General features: G+C 59.5%; 1 protein-coding gene across 1 annotated transcript; it reads right to left on the reverse strand.

Annotated features, from left to right (window-relative positions):
• Positions 1-582: 582 nt before the first annotated feature.
• Positions 583-14,604, reverse strand: EPHB3 (EPH receptor B3). Its single transcript, XM_059822501.1, has 15 exons — positions 14,545-14,604; positions 13,499-14,171; positions 5,902-6,057; positions 5,413-5,748; positions 4,484-4,608; positions 4,176-4,344; positions 3,976-4,081; positions 3,506-3,603; positions 3,198-3,320; positions 2,860-3,107; positions 2,403-2,618; positions 2,162-2,311; positions 1,881-2,074; positions 1,560-1,715; positions 583-1,258 (listed from the first exon to the last, which is right to left on the reverse strand). Exons 1-15 carry the CDS (start codon positions 14,599-14,601, stop codon positions 1,150-1,152), a joined length of 2,916 nt encoding a protein of 971 aa, XP_059678484.1. The 5' UTR covers positions 14,602-14,604; the 3' UTR covers positions 583-1,149.
• Between the last annotated feature and the right edge of the window lie 676 nt (positions 14,605-15,280).

The following is a 15,280-nucleotide window of genomic DNA, read 5'->3' on the forward strand; positions in this document are numbered from 1 at the left end:
CCTTTATTCTGCCCATTGCCTCACACAGTCCTGCCGGCCAGCACACACCCACTCACGCATGCACACACTCACGCACACTCAGGCACGCTGGGAGTCTCTCCCTCAGCTTGGAGGAACCGGGCTGCAGTGAATCCTCAGGGAAAGGTGAGTGAGTCTTTTGGCAGCAATCACAGCGTGTCAGGAGCGGGGCGGCCATCCCGGCGGCACCCGCTCCTTCTGCATAAAAGGAGGCTGGGGGAGGCCGGGCCTCGGCCCCTGGCGCAGCCCCCGCCCCAGCCCCGCTCTCCAGCCCCTTGGGGGGAGCGCGGCTGCTGTCGGTCCGGGGGCAGAGGGTCCCTGTGCAAACGTGCTGATGGCCTCGCTCTGCAGTCCAGAGCAGGCCAGGAGAACCAAGAGGGTAAGAGATGCGGAGCCGGGCGCCTGGTCCCCCTCCCTCCCCTTTCTGCTCCCTCTTATTTTTTTTTAATATATATATTTTTTTTTCCTTTTTTTTTTTTTTTTTTTGCCTAACTCCCTGCATAGTAAATCTCACGGGGTTTGGGTTCTGGCGTGCAAAGCCAAGAAAGGGAGCGAAGCCTTCCCTTCGGACACGTTCCAGTGCAGACCCTCGGGCGGAGGGACCACCAGGGCTCGAGGAGAGGAGTGATTGTCTGGGGCCAATGGCCCCAGCCCTGTTGCTGGCTCGGCCTCCCCCGGCTGCTTCGACGCGGGGACCAGAATTGGGGAAGGCTTCGGACGTGTCTGACGGACTCAGCGGACGGGTCAACAGTCTGTGGCCTCGGGGAGGGATGAGAAGTGAGGACTTGGGGGGAAAACAGGGTGAAAAGAAATCCAAGAAGCAGAACAACTCTTCAAACCGATGAGCACCGAGACAGGGCGGGAAGCGGGATGTGCCATCTCTGTCCCATAATCCATCTTCAATATGAAGATGCGTTGCTGCCTCGCCGCTCCAGGACACGGGACGAAAAGCCGGGCTCCCTCTCGGCACGAGTGCCTCCGATCCAGGGAAGGGCAGCCCGTCCCGTCCCAGGCGACCGTCCGAGGCAGAGGAGCGCCATGTGAAGGGGGAAACGGGAAGCCGGGCTGCACCGCAAACTGAACCTGGTTGGCAGGTTCCCTTGGTCCGTTCCAATGCAGAGTCCCCTGTGGTCAAACCTGCACTGGGAGCGTCTGGTTCATCTGCAGCCTCATGTCCTGAATGCTGCTCAGGATCTTCTTCTGGTGCCCTGCTAGTGTCACCCCTATCCTCAGCAGGTCTCTGCAAGGAGAAGGTGAAGACTCAGCCCCCTGCCAGCAGCAATACCAGCACGTGGCCCTGCCCCACCTAGCTGCTGCCAAGGGACCCTACAGCCCTCTGCCACGCTCCAGTGTCCCTCTAACACCACAGGGGACTGGATGCTGAATCCCAGACCTTAACTCACTTGGGAAAACCCCATGCACAACTCAGCCCTCCACATCCTCAGGCAGGAGGAGCTGGCTGCTGGAGAGGTGAGGGACGAGGGACAATGTGCAGCAGCCCCAGCCCCAGCCTCCTCCCTCCTCCGCAAGCAGGGACTTACTCTGCAGTCATCTGCGCCACCAGGTCGAAGGAGGCAAAGCCGGCATTGACAAAGTTCTCCTTGTACCGTCCCATTTTGATGGCGTCCAGCCAGTCTCCCACAGTGGTGAAGGTGGTGTAATCCGGGACAGTGCGGTCCAGGAGCGGCTGGGAGATGCTAAAGGGCAAGAGAGCCACAGGTCACAGGGAGCAGGGGACAGAGAGGTGTAACTGGAAGCGGGGGAGATTTCTTATCCCTGCCCTCCAACATCTCTAGTCCCACCCACCCCAGCGTTCCCTGGGCTTGGGGGAAGTCCTGGCTGGAGGTGGGGATGCCACTGACCCAGACTGGACGCTGGCGATGACTTTCAGGCTGGCAGCGTTGCGGATGAGCTTGTCCAGCGTGTTGACAATCTGTGCAAACTTAGGCCGCAGGTTGCGGTCCCGCACCCAGCAGTCCAGCATCAGCTGATGCAACGCCGTGGGGCAGTCCATGGGGGGTGGCAGGCGGTAATCTTGCTCCACTGCATTGATCACCTGCGGAGAGACGTGCAGAGGCAGGCTGTGAGCCACCTGGGCTCCCACGGGCAGCCCGTAGCTCCCTGCTCCCCAGGGAGCACCTACATCTTGATTGGACATGTCCCAGTAGGGTCGCTCCCCGTAGGACATCACTTCCCACATGACGATGCCGTAGCTCCAGACGTCGCTGGCTGAAGTGAATTTGCGGTAGGCAATGGCTTCAGGAGCTGTCCATCTGATCGGGATCTTGCCCCCCTGCACGGATACATAGCTCCATTACTTAGCACGTACCTGAGGTGTCTCCCCCCACTCCCAGATCAGTGGATCCCCCACAAGAGTCCCATACCAGGGAGCTGGTGTAGGTGGGGTCAGCCGGGTCGTCCTCCAGAAAGCGAGAGAGCCCGAAGTCGGATACTTTGCAGACCAAGTTGCTGTTGACCAGGATGTTGCGGGCAGCCAGATCCCGGTGCACGTAGTTCATCTCCGAAAGGTACTTCATGCCAGCGGCGATGCCTCGCAGCATCCCCACCAGCTGGATGACCGTGAACTGCCCGTCGTTCAGCTGCCAGAGGAGAGATGAGAGGGGTTTGCAACACCCCAGACTGGGGAAGGATTCCAATGTGCTACCACCACCCTCCTCCTCCCTAGAGCCACTCCTCTTCTCCCACCCCACAATGCCTATGCACAGCTTAGCCCTGGGGATACCAGCATGGCAGCGCAGAGGGATGGAGAAGGAGGGCTCGGAGCTGCCACCCCCATGCACTGCAGCCCCCAGCCCAGGGCAGGAGGGGATGGATGCTCACCCGGAGGAAGGAGTCAAGTGCGCAGTTCTCCATGAACTCTGTGATGATCATGACGGGGCGGCTCTTGGTCACCACACCCTCCAGGTGGATGATGTTGGGGTGGTCGAACTGGCCCATGATGCTGGCCTCGCTCAGGAAGTCCCGCCGCTGCCGCTCTGTGTAGCCCACCTTCAGCGTCTTGATGGCGACGAAGATTTCGCGGCGGCCAGGCAGCTTCAGGCGCCCACGGCACACCTCGCCAAACTCCCCTGTGGTGGGGAAGGGACGGCACGGTGAGCCATGCGGCAAGGTGAGAGGTGGCAGTCTCAGCAGCTGCTGTGCCCAGCCCTGGGACTTACCTGCTCCAATGACCTCCTCGATTTTGACACAGGAGATGTCAATCTCTTTGGCGAATTCCCGGACGGCTTCGTTGGGGTCCTCGTAGGTGAAGGGGTCAATGTAGACCTTCATCCCAGGGGTAACTGCAAGGGCAGGGGAGTCATCACCAGGAGGGATCCAACATGGGTGACAGATGCCGAGCCAGCTTGGCTGGCTGTCAGCCCATCCCTCCTGGTCCCTGGCTAGCGAAGGCTGCCCCTTTGCTTGCGCACAAGGCAGGAATTGGGAGAGGGCAGGCAGAGCCCATTTGCTGCGCTCTCACACTCACCGTATTGCTGCAGCTTCTCTGTGTACTCTGGGTCCGTGCTGTTGCGTTGCTTCCTGCCCAAAGGAGACGAGAGGAGGTGTTCAGTAACCATCCCTTTCCTGATGAGGCAAAGACATCCACTGCCAGCTTCCAAATCCCAGCACAGACAGCCTATGCCAGAGAGCTGCCGCTCCGGCAGCCTGTGAGTAGAGCCATCCCTCCGCCCGAGGTGCAATGGGAGAAGATGGCCTATTTGTGCTGAGAGAGGATGGCAGGAGCCTGGGCAGAGCCCCAGCTGGTGCTGGGGAAGCAGAGATGCACAGTCCTCCCACAGGACCCATGCTCTGGTACCCATGTGCAGCAGGTCCAGTCTTTCACTCTCAGACTGGAGCTGCCAGAGGTCTACCCACAGGCAAGGGGGAAAGCTCTGGGGCAGCCACAAGCAACCCCCAAACCCAGCTCTGAACCCACCCTCCCTGCAAAGCCAGTACCTGAAGCAGACAATAGTGATGATCACCACAACAATGACAAATAGCAGCCCTGCAGTGGCCGAACCCACGATCAGAGGCAGCTCCTGGAAAGTCTTGCTGGTGGAGCCTGACGGAGGGAGAGGCAGGAATCAAAGTCAAGCTGGGGAAGGAGCACGTGCAGGGGGTCTGGGCAACAGAGGCAGCCCAGTCCTGGTACCTACCGTCTTCTGCAGTTGTCTGAAACTCCGTGGGGAGGCTGTATCGGCCGTACCCAGCCACTGTGCGTGCCCGGACCTGCACCATGTACCGAGCATTGGCCTTCAGCCCGTCCAGCCGCACTGAGTTCTTCTGGCTGGTGACCGTGTTGGCAATGCCATCGCTCTGGCCTTGCTGTAGGGGAGACATGTGGGTGTCACCTTGTGAAGCAATCCCCCCTGCACTATCTCTGCACGGACCCCTTTTGCCATGGTCCTGACAGCCAGCCAGAAGGGCTGGAGGTGGGAAAAGGCTGCTCTGCCTCCTGCTTTACCTTCTCCGAGTACTTGATCTCATAGTCAAGAATGATGCCGTTGGGTCTCTCCGGGGGAGTCCACGACAGTGTCATGCTGTTCCCGGTGCTGCTGTGCAGGTGCATCGTAGGCACGGCAGACGGGGCTAGGAAAGAGGGCAGGGGAAGAATGAGCCATCTGTGCCAGGCTCCCTCTTCCACCATCCTGCACTGGCATAGGGGACTCTCTGCCTGGGACCTGCTTGGATAACCTTGGTGGAAAGGCATGAAAAAGCTTGAGATGGGCCTCCCACAAGTCTCCGTAGGCAGATGAGATCTCAGCATCTTGCAGCTAAGGTGATAAGGGACACCAAGGGGAGCCTCAAAAATAGCACCAAGCTAATGGTTCACTCCACGCCTAGCTGCAAACTGGTCTGGGGAATGGCCCTGCCAGCCCAAACCATCGCTCCTTCCCCTCCTCCACCTGCCAGGACCTCCATGCTCCACCCCACCGACGAGACCCGTGAAATCAGATCAGAGCGCAGCGGCTGGAGATTTACCAGCACGCTGGAGCTGGGCCAGAGTGGGAGGAAGGAGGGAATGGCAGAACACTCGGCTGGCTGAGAAGGTTTGGGCTGGTGCTGAGCCTTCCCAGGCCCACAGGGAAGAAATCTCATTTCCTTCCTCCTCCCTTCGCAGCAGGCACAACATCTCTGGGGTAGGTCTAGGAGATCCAGAGCTCTCCGGAGCATCTGCCAACCCTGCCCTTCTCTGCTTGCACGCGTTCTGATCTCATCTCCTCCAGGGACACGCGTTAAACAGAGAGAATTTACCCAGGGGATTAGATGCAGGCACGGAGAGCCAGTAACGCGGCAGCACAAAGGACTGCAGCCTCCAAGGCTGTCAGCAAGAAATCCCCGCTCCATTCTGCAGCGGAGAGCCAACCCCCGCTCTCTGGCAGCTCCACTGACCTGCCTGGTTGGTGGTGATGTTGACAGAGGCGAAATGGGGAGGGTAAGGGCTCTTGTTGGAGATGCCATTCACAGCCTGGATCTCGAAGGTGTACTGGGTGTGGGCCATCAGGTTGCTGATGTAGATGCGACGCTCAGTGAGGCCGAGCTGGCGTGGCACGAACTCCACGTTGTCATCGCAGCGGGTGCACAGGCGCCGCTCCACACTGCACTTCTTGCAGATGACATTGTAGAGCAGGTCGTCCCGCCCGCCTGTGTCCTGTGGCTCGCTCCACTCCAGCACCAGCGACGTCTCGTTCACATTGGATATGACGCTGCGGGGGGCGGAGGGGATGCCTGCGGGGGGGAACGTGTGGGTCAGGGATGAGGTGCCCCCATGCTGGCTCACCTCTGGCTTGGGCATAGCACACTCCCCCTACACCCTGAGCAAAGCCCCCACTACCCGCACAACTCCCCTCGCCTCCCCTCCTTGCCCAGGGCAGGACTCACTGGTGCAGGCGCTGTCTGCGGGGTCCGTGTCTGCCCGGAAAAAGCCGTTTCGACACGTGCAAACAGTTGCTGCTCCGGAGGTGGTCCGGCTGTTGGGAGGGCAGGGAGAGCAAGGACCTTCCCCCTGCTTAGATTTGAAGGTTCCTGGGCCACATGCTGGAAGAAGAGACAACAGACCTGAGTTATAAAGCGCACCCAGAAAACATCCATGTTCCCCCCAAGGCTGGGCAGACCCTTCCTTGCTCACTGCCAAATCTCTGATCAGTGGCTTGAGGACTACAGGCCACCTACAAACCTTCCCATCGCCACCAGCCGTCCCCAGGGACACGGTGCCCCTGGCAGGGCAGAGCGGGCAAGAGTGGGCTGCTGGCATGGGGCAGGGGCAGCTGCCGGCACAGGCACAGCTCTGCCCAAGAGATGCTGTGCTCCGGCAGCAGACCCGGGGCAGCCAGAGATGGGAAGAGCCGGTCGCCAGCAGCTGTATGGGGATCAGGGCAGGTCCAGCCAAGAGAGCATGTCCCCAGTTTTGTTTCTTCATTACACTTCCCAAGGGTTTTGCACGCATTGGCTCCCCCTTCCCCAGCTGCTTTCCATGCCCAGCACCCTCCATAGGGTCAGTGATCCATTCTCTGGGGAAATAAGGCTGGGAAGGAAAGAACCCCTCAGCCCTGCCCGCAGCAGCCCCTGCAAGAGGCCTCTGCAGCCCCAAATGCAGCCACTCAGCCCCAAATCCTCTGCTTCAGGCTCTTCAGCCACTTCTCAGCCCCGGGGCGGTGGCACCTCCTGAGGCTGGCTCAAGTGGAGCGCCGAGAGAGATTAAAACATTCCTGCAGGTCCTTGGCTAAAGAGCTGCTTCAGCGTCGCTGCCACCTCCTACCCCCGCTTCCGATCAGGGTCCTTCAAGGAGCCACAAGTCCTGGGATCCGGCCCGGTTGGCACCGCAGGGCGTTTAGTCATAATGAGGGGCACATGAAAGGATTAACCACACTTGAGCCAAGGGGCAGAGCGGCCTCGGGAACCTGACCCACACCTCGAAATAGCCTGATTTATCGCAGTGCTGCTCCAAGGAAGCAGGTCCCGTGCTCTGCGTTTGCAGCTGACCAAAACGGTGAGAGACCTGCTGGCACCGGCTCTGCTTTGGCATCACCCCGTTTGCCACGGCTGGGGTGGCATCAGCACCGGTGGCCCTGGAGGAGGGTGCATCCTCCTCGCTCTGACGGGGTAAGGGCAGCTCCCGAGGGTGTGTAACCGTGCCGGCAGCCCTGTCCCACCTCCCACGCGTGTCGCACATCACCCTGTAAACAGGAGGTTTCCCGGTGCTTCACCTGGCTGCGGCAAGCGGAATTTTCCTGCTATGAGGCACCTCCTGACACCCTCTGTAGAAGTTTTCCGGCTGGTTGCAGCCCCACGTGTGGGGTGTGGAGTGCTGCTGAGTCACATGCTGCTGGGGCCACCCCGCAGGGACCCGCACACAGCTCCAGGGTGCCGTCCTAGCCCCCCACATTTGCCCTGGCACTGAGCGGCAGCAGCTCCAGGGGAGAAGCCCTGCTCCATCGCAGTGCCACCAGGCAGGGGGACGCACGAGCAGCTCCATCACGGGGGGAAGGCACCCTGCTGCCGAGGAGGGGACCTGTGGACTGCACGCTCTCCAGCCCCCCTGCCCGGATGAGCGGCAGGAGCTGCTTCCTGCTCCCAGGGTACGAGCCTTCTGGCAAGGAGACTCCTCTTCGGTCAGAACAGGACTGACCACATGGCTCGACTCGCTCCAGCTCCTTGACCTGAGTTCACTCAGCCTCTGGGCCTTCCCTTTGGAAAAGAAAGCTTAGCCCATCCCGACTGTGCAGGCTGGAGGGCAAAGGAGTGCACAGACCTGCTCCTCTGCGAGCGATGGAAGCCCCTGGCCAGCAGGTCCAGGGCTCCCGTCCCCCCAGCCCGGGCCACCCTCGCCACCACAAAATGCAAAGACGTGGACAGCAGATGCCCAGAGGTAGCGGAGGAGCAGCCTCGGCACAGGCAGGCCCACCCCAGCTGGAGTCCTGGGCGGTTCGAACTGGGTGGATGCAGATTCACACATAAGGAACCAGATTGCTGAGGAATGAGAGATGACTGAAACCTCTTGGACAGGAACGCTCTGGGCTCAGAAAGCTGCCAAACATGCTTCGGTTATGGACAGGAGCCCAGATCCATCAGGGACAAAACCCCCTGAAATAACAGGCTTGCTGGGGGGAGAACGAAGCTGGAGCGATCAGAGCTCCTATGAAGCCGACAGCCCAAGCACGCGTGGCAGCCGGGGACAGCGAGGTGCTCTGCAAAGGATGCAGGAGGGATGATGGCACTTGGCCTCCTGCACGCTCAGTGCCAGCCGGTGCCCAGTGGGTTATGGGCATGGGGGGGACAGTGACGTCCCACGCTCCTGGACTCAGGAGGAAAGGACAGGCAGAGCTGTCCTTGGGCAGCTGCCTGCCATCCCGCAGGAGTGCCCAGCGCAGACACACGGGGTGAGTGAAGGTAATTTCTTCGCACCCTCATACCACCCTGGCAGGAGGGGGACGAGCCACGTCCCAGCCCTGTTAAGCAGAGGAAGAGCAGGAGAGGGACTGAGGCCCAGATACACTCCAGTGTTTAAGTTTCCAACACCGCTTAATAAATCAGGGCATAAAGACCTCGGTGGCAGCGTGACAGCTCTCAGCCACTACATTTGAAGGCTGTAACGGAGCTGAAAGCTGATCCCAGGTCCCCAGTGGATAAGCCGCTGTGTCATCTCTTCTCTGCAAGAAACTGCCTGTACAACAACCACTGTCTTGGCCGGCACGCCAGGGAATGAGCCCAGGAGCTCTGGAGCGGGAACGTGACTCCATCCAGCCGGAGCCGGGGAGCTGGGCTCCCCTCTCCCCACCAAGAGGTTTGCATAAGCACTTTTCCTGCTGAAGTGTCCTCAAATAAAATAACAACCCAGAACCTCCGCACACAGATCACATCTCCTGGTGCCGGGCTGCGGTCACCTCTGGGGAGAACATGACAGTCACTGACAGCCACAGGTTAACAGGTCAGGGAACCGAAGCAGAGCTCCCAGGTCTGAAGAGGAGTCGCTGGTTTGATGGGAGGGAGACGCAGCCTGGCCTGACAGCAGGGATCGGCTGCGGAGGGTATTTATGTGGGGTGCAGGAGGGAGGGGCGCAGTAACGCAGCCCTGGGGCTGCTGCAAAATGGCCCCTGCACCCTCTACGGGGCATCGCACAGGCGGCACGGCACGGCATGGCACCCACCACCAGCCATCCGGCTGCTTCTGGCAGCCCCTCCGGGATTTTCAATAGTTGCCCACCTCCGGGGCCTGATCCTGCCTCGCAGAGCTGCAGCACAGGGCTGGGGGAAGAGGAGGGCACTCTTCCCAAATACAATCCCCACCGCGGTGAATAAAGTCCAAGGGAGGGAGCTGAAAAAACCACCCAAATAAAACCCTCCTGGCAGCAGCAGAGAGCAGTGACTCATCCCACAGGCAGCCTCCATTACTGCATGGGATGCGGGCAAGCAGCAACGAACCCCCGGTGCATCCCCAAAACTCTGGAGTCCCCTCCCTTGGGAAGGGTGGTGGTGGTGGGGAGGATAGTCCACGGCACGTCGGGGAATACCAGCCCTAAACTGTCCTGTTTCAGGTCTCGACTGCCTTCCTATCCACAGGATGCTGCTGCAGCCTGGGCAGCATCCTTCCAGCTATTTCTCTCCTTGTAGGACTGAAGCAGAACGCCTCACTTGAGCCTAGATAAATTAAACTGATCACATCCCTTTGTCCAGCAACCCTGTAATTTTTTTAAAGGCAGCAATCGAGTTTGCCTGGGACGATCTGTGCTTTATGAACCTGCACAGCTCGCTCCCTTCCCGCTTTCGTAAGCGGCTGCAGATGGATTAGAGCCGTGGAAGCAACAGCCTGGCTACAGCCGAGGCGGTAACTCTCTTTTTAAGTCTCTCTTAAAAAGGCACTTGATTTAAAAAAAAAAAAAAGAAAAAAAAATCACCCTTTGGGTGGAAATATTTCACATAGTGCCCAGGTCAAAGCTGCCTGCGAGTAATTTGCAGGGGCTTCCAGAGCAAAGCAGCGCAGCAGTGCAGCAGGCCGGTTTAACAGCCAGGCAGCTCCACAAGGGTTACTTGTAACATGGGCGAGGAAATCTCCCCACCTTCTTCTTTTTTTTTTTGTTTTTTAAAAAAGAAAAAAAAAAAAATTCAATAAGCCAAAGCTGCTTCTCGCGACCATGTTACAAGTAACCCATTGTGGAGCTGCCTGGCTGTAAACCGGCAGCTCTCCCCTGCCTGCACTGCTGCGCTGCCTTTGATCTGGAAGCCCAGGCAATTACTAGCAGGCAGTTTCACTTCCTGGGTTTCATGCAGCAAGCCCATGTTGCAATGCAAAGCTGCAAACAGTTGGCAAGTGCAATGCTTGCTTGGCATTTTTTTTTTTTTTTTAATTTGGGGTGATGTTTCCATTAGTCACTGATTGCAAGGAAAATTTATTTTTGTAAAAATCCAGATTTTGGCCCCAGCCTGACCTGCTATTGCCCACAGACTGTGCCCAAACAGACAGTACCTGGTGCCAGCAGAAAAGGGACATCAAAAAGGCCAAGAAACGGGTCTGGGAAGAGCGTGGCGTCACACTGCACATTGTCTCCCCAGGTGCTTTTATGGTTTGGGTGTCTGTTGACTGCACCACACAGCCTCAGGCCCCCTCCCGAGTGGGGCATAGGCTCTGGGGGCACCATGGCCCCTCTCCAGGACCCACTGAGGGCCATGCGAGGATGGGGCTCGCTGCGAGCCCCGGCATGGAGGCCAGCCAGACCCCCAACCTTTCTGTATCTGGGTGAAGCCAGCAACACAGGGGTGCAACACCTGGGGAATCCGGCATGGGGAGCACACGCCCAGGAGCATTTCGGGGAGGTGCTGCTCTGTGCTGGGAGCTGCTCAAAGGGAACTCCCACTGCCTGCCTGTGCAACATGGGGAGCACCTTGATACCAAATCCCCCAAACAGTTTGGGTGCTTGCAAACCAAAAGAAGCAGGGATGGGGGCTGCAGGACTTGGGGTGTGAGGGGGTGAAGGCAGCGTACCCCTCCCTGCGGAGGCACGTAGGAGCCTTCGTCCCCCTCCCTGGCCAGCAGCTCCTCTTCCTCCAGGGAGAGCTGCCTCTGCAGCTCTGCGTGGCGGAGAGCGTGTGGGAAGCAGCACAACCCCCAGAAGGGCCGTGTGCTAATTAAATAAAGATAATGAGGCTGAGAACGAGATGCCAAATCAATGCTGTGGCAACTCAGGACTAGAGCGCCAGATACCAGCCTGGCGTATCGCATTACAAAGCACGCCAAAGAAACTGCCTTCAGTCCGGCGGGATGAGCCCTCGGCTCCCGAGGGACGTGGATACAAGCTGCATTGTAACAGGTCTGAATGCGAGGTCTAATCCTGGCTCTGGATGGAGATAAAGAGGAGGAGGAGGAGATCTTCAAAGGCCACTGAAAGTCTGGGGAAAGGGGGAGATTTACAACAGGGCTTATCCCATCTAAGCAGTAACTGGGTATTGTTATTTATTAAAATGCCATCTGGCACTCCAGAACGCTCCTTGCCCGTGCGGTGAAGCCTCGGTGGTTCCCTGGGACGGGAGCGCCAAAACCCGAGCTCTGCGGGGCCGCATCCGCACCTCTCCCCAGGCGGCGGGGGCAAAGAGACTGTTCAGCAGTGCCGGAACAGGGTAAGGGAACATCCAGCCGAGAGCAGAAAAGGGAGCTGCAGCTCCAGCTTCTCCCAGCCTTTCTTCAGCTGTTTTCACTTAAAACACGCGATCATATGGCGGAAAATCTGATCCTCCAAGTGCAGCGCAACTTTCCCAGAGAAACGTGAGGACACCGCCACTTCTGCCCAGCGAGAGGGCAGGCTGCCGGATGGAGACGTGCCCATGGCTCAGTGCGGCTTCCCCGCACGCTGGAGAAGAAGCCGAGGGTTGGGGGGGGGAAATTAAAGGCGTTGGGAGAGCCACTGTGTGGGTCTCTGCCTGGCTGGGGGGATGTGGAGAGGGGACCTCGCCCCGGCTGCAGCAATGCCCTGAGTCGGACCCGAGGCGTGCTTGGTTCTGCCTCGGGCTGTCCCCCCAGATGCTGGCTGGAAGTGGTGTCACCTTGCACCCAAAGCCCACTCCCTGCTGGGAAAGAGCAAACACCCCGTACAGCGTAAGATCTCCCAGCCCAAGCAAGAACGAAACCAACTCCCCCAGGAATGGGGACCCCAGCACACACTTTTAAGCGTGGGCTCTTCACCCAGTGATGGATGCCTGGCACCGGTGTCCGTTTGCCCCAGGAGGAGCCAGATCAGCTGCTCACAAGAGTGACGCAGGGTTCCAGGGCCACAAGCAACCTGCCCCCAAAGTCGGGGCTGTGCTGGCACCAGTGGTGCTGGAGGCTCTGGTCCGCCAGCAGAGACGAGGCCCTGCGGAGGCCGAGCTCTCCCTGACCAGCCGCAGCGGCATGGCCAACAGCTACACTGCTCCCAAAGCCAGCGGAGAGGCTGGCCTGGCCCAAGCCCCATGTCACGGGCTGTCCCAAATCACATCGCCCCTGCCAAAGAGCAAAGGGCCGGTGCCAAGCATCCCATCATCGACAAGCACAAGGCATCCAGCACTGGGAGCCCAGCTGGTGTCCCGCTCCCTGTGCAATGCCTCCAGCCAAGGGGAGCGGCAGCCTTTCTGCCCTAAACCCCAGTCACCCCAGGGCAGGGTCCTGCATGCCGGACACAGCTCCAAAGGACAGAATCACCCTAAGGGAAAGCAACATCCATCCGGGCAGAGTTTTCCTTATCAACACGCCCAGCCTGAGGTGAAACAGCAACACCAAACCTGTCATGGGAGAGCACGGCAGCTGCAGGACCTGCACAGGGCTATCCTGCTGCCCAGCGTGGCTCTCGATTCCCAATATCTCCATGCGCAAGATGCTCTTCCCTCCCCTCCGAGCAGGGATGGGGAGCTCTGGCTCCCCTGCCTTCGTGCTGCTCCCCACCCCGCCTGCTGCAAGCCCTCAGCGCTGGCAGGGGGAGCGTGCATCCGCATGGCTTCTCCCGCAGCCAGCACAGCGGGGCCCTGCTCACCACCAGAGTTTCCGAATGCCTCTGCACAAGCAGCGTGAAATCACTCTTGCCAGGAACAACCACTCTCCCCAGCCAAGAGCACCGCAGGAGGGAGAGAGGGGAGACGCTGGACACGGCAGCAGGGGCGAGAGGGAGGTTTTGGTAATGCTCAGGGGCTTAAATGTGCTGAATCTCTGCTGAGGACTGTGCCTTGAGCCATGGCTCCTGGTAAGGAGATGCATCCCGCAGAGGATAGCACCGGCGGATGCTAACCAGCATGTCACAGCAGGCACCGCGCCAGTCTGGACCACGAAGGCTTTAAGGCTTCCAGATGCTGAGTCAAACTGCAGACCAGTCCTCTGAGATACCACCCTGCTCCCTCCTCAGGGAGCCTGCCCAGCTCCCAAGCCTCCGAAAACAGACCGAGCTCAACGCAAAACCACCTCCTCCGCATCAACACGTCTGCAGGGACAAGAGCCATGCTTGCTCCGCCACGCACGTACCTTGGCACTGGGTATCCTTCATGGTCGGCTCATATCCGGCAGCACATGTACACGCCCCCACAGGTACCATCCACTCGCCATCGCCGTTGCAGTACAGCTTCAGGGGTACAGACACCTCCACCGCGTTGGGGATGCAGGTGCCCGGCGCAATGACCAGAGAGGTGGGCTCAGCCCCCGTTAAAGTCTCCGGGAAGATAGCAAAGCCAGCAATGGTGTTGGAGCATTTCTTGTAGAAAGCCCGGACAGAGATGAGGGACATGCAGGCTCCCAGGTCTTGAAAGGCCAGGTAAAAGCCATTCTTGGAGAGAGGGCCAAAGCTGCGCACCTTGGTGTTCACACGGCCAGACTCCAGCTTGGAGAAGCTCTCATCTGGGGCAATTGTATCCACTTTGATATAGGGGTTCTCCATCCAGAAAGGGCTGTTTGCAGAGGCAGAATCTGTATCCGACTCGTAATAGAAGAGGTTGAAGGTCTCTTTGCAGGAGCCGGGGATGTTGGGGATGCTGTTGCAGTCCCGCACGGTGAACTTCAGCTCCACGTAGACGCGCTGGACGTCCTGGCGCTGGATGAACTTGGTGCGAAGCCAGTTGTTCTGGTTGGCCTCCCGCACGTTGCACACCTGGTACGTGCGGATGGGGTTCATGGCCTCATCGTAACCACTGACTTCTTCCCACTGTGAACGAGAGGGGAGTTGGTTAGACCCCCAGCCGGGGAGATCAGTGCCACAGACACATCATGAACGGCACGGGGTGGGGGGGACCGGGAAACAGTCAACAGGGAAGAGCAGCAGCTGCAACTCCACCCGTCCCAACCCTCCTGGTCATCAAGGTGACTAAGAGCAACCTGGGCCAGGGACCACGGCGCTCCTGCTCCGCCAACACAGAGTCAGAAGGAGATGGTTTCACGAGGAGAGAGAATAAGCACGGGAAGGAAGGGGGAAGATGCAGCCAGCTCTGCGAAAGCGCTGGCGAGCAGCCCCGATTCCCGTGGGGCCGGGGCCAGTCGTGCCCTTTGGAGGTCAGGACCGGGGCTGGCTCCAGACTTACCCCTGTCTCCGGATGAGTTGTCCATGCCAACTCAGAGGTCACCCACTTCGTGTCCATCAGGGTCTCTGGAGGGAGAGGGAGGAGAGAAAGAAGTAATTGGAGACGAAGGCCAAGATTAGAGGGAAAAAAAACAGGAGGAGAGGGGGAGAGGAGAGCCGAGGCTGACATTTCTGCGGAAAACAGCAACTTGGGGGGTGAGACGTGGTGGGAGGAGGGGGGAGCGGCGCAGACAGACTCCAGATTTCTCTTCTCCTGTCAGGAGAACAGGAAGAGCGAGGCGTCCCCGGAGAGCTGCGCTGGAGCAGGGAAGCGGCAGGACGAGGAGCCGACCAGGTGGCGAGGGGGGGACGGGGACGGGCTGCCACCCCCGGCCACCAGCGCCTCCCAGCCAGCACGGGGGGTGCCAGAGGAGGGAGACTGGGCGCCCCCCCATCTGCACCCTCCCCCTCCGCTTTGGCAGGGTGCGTATTTACTGTGGCTGGGGTTGAAAGGGCCCGTTCCCATGACAGGGCGGTGCGGGCCAGGCAGGTTTATCCAGAGGAGGAGGGACTGGCAGGCTGCTCTCCCAGAGACGCCCCACATCACTCATTTTACAAGAGGGGAGAAGAATTTGACCGTCTGGCCAACATTCCTGGAGCAGACTACAAGACAAACCACCCCGGCAGCATTCCCCAAACAGCCCCAGCCCCAGCCTTGGGGGAGCGAGACGCTTGTCTGGGAAGAGCTGCAATTGCAG

Source organism: Gavia stellata, chromosome 11, assembly GCF_030936135.1.
Source record: "Gavia stellata isolate bGavSte3 chromosome 11, bGavSte3.hap2, whole genome shotgun sequence".
In the NCBI taxonomy this organism is placed as follows: Eukaryota; Metazoa; Chordata; class Aves; order Gaviiformes; family Gaviidae; genus Gavia; species Gavia stellata.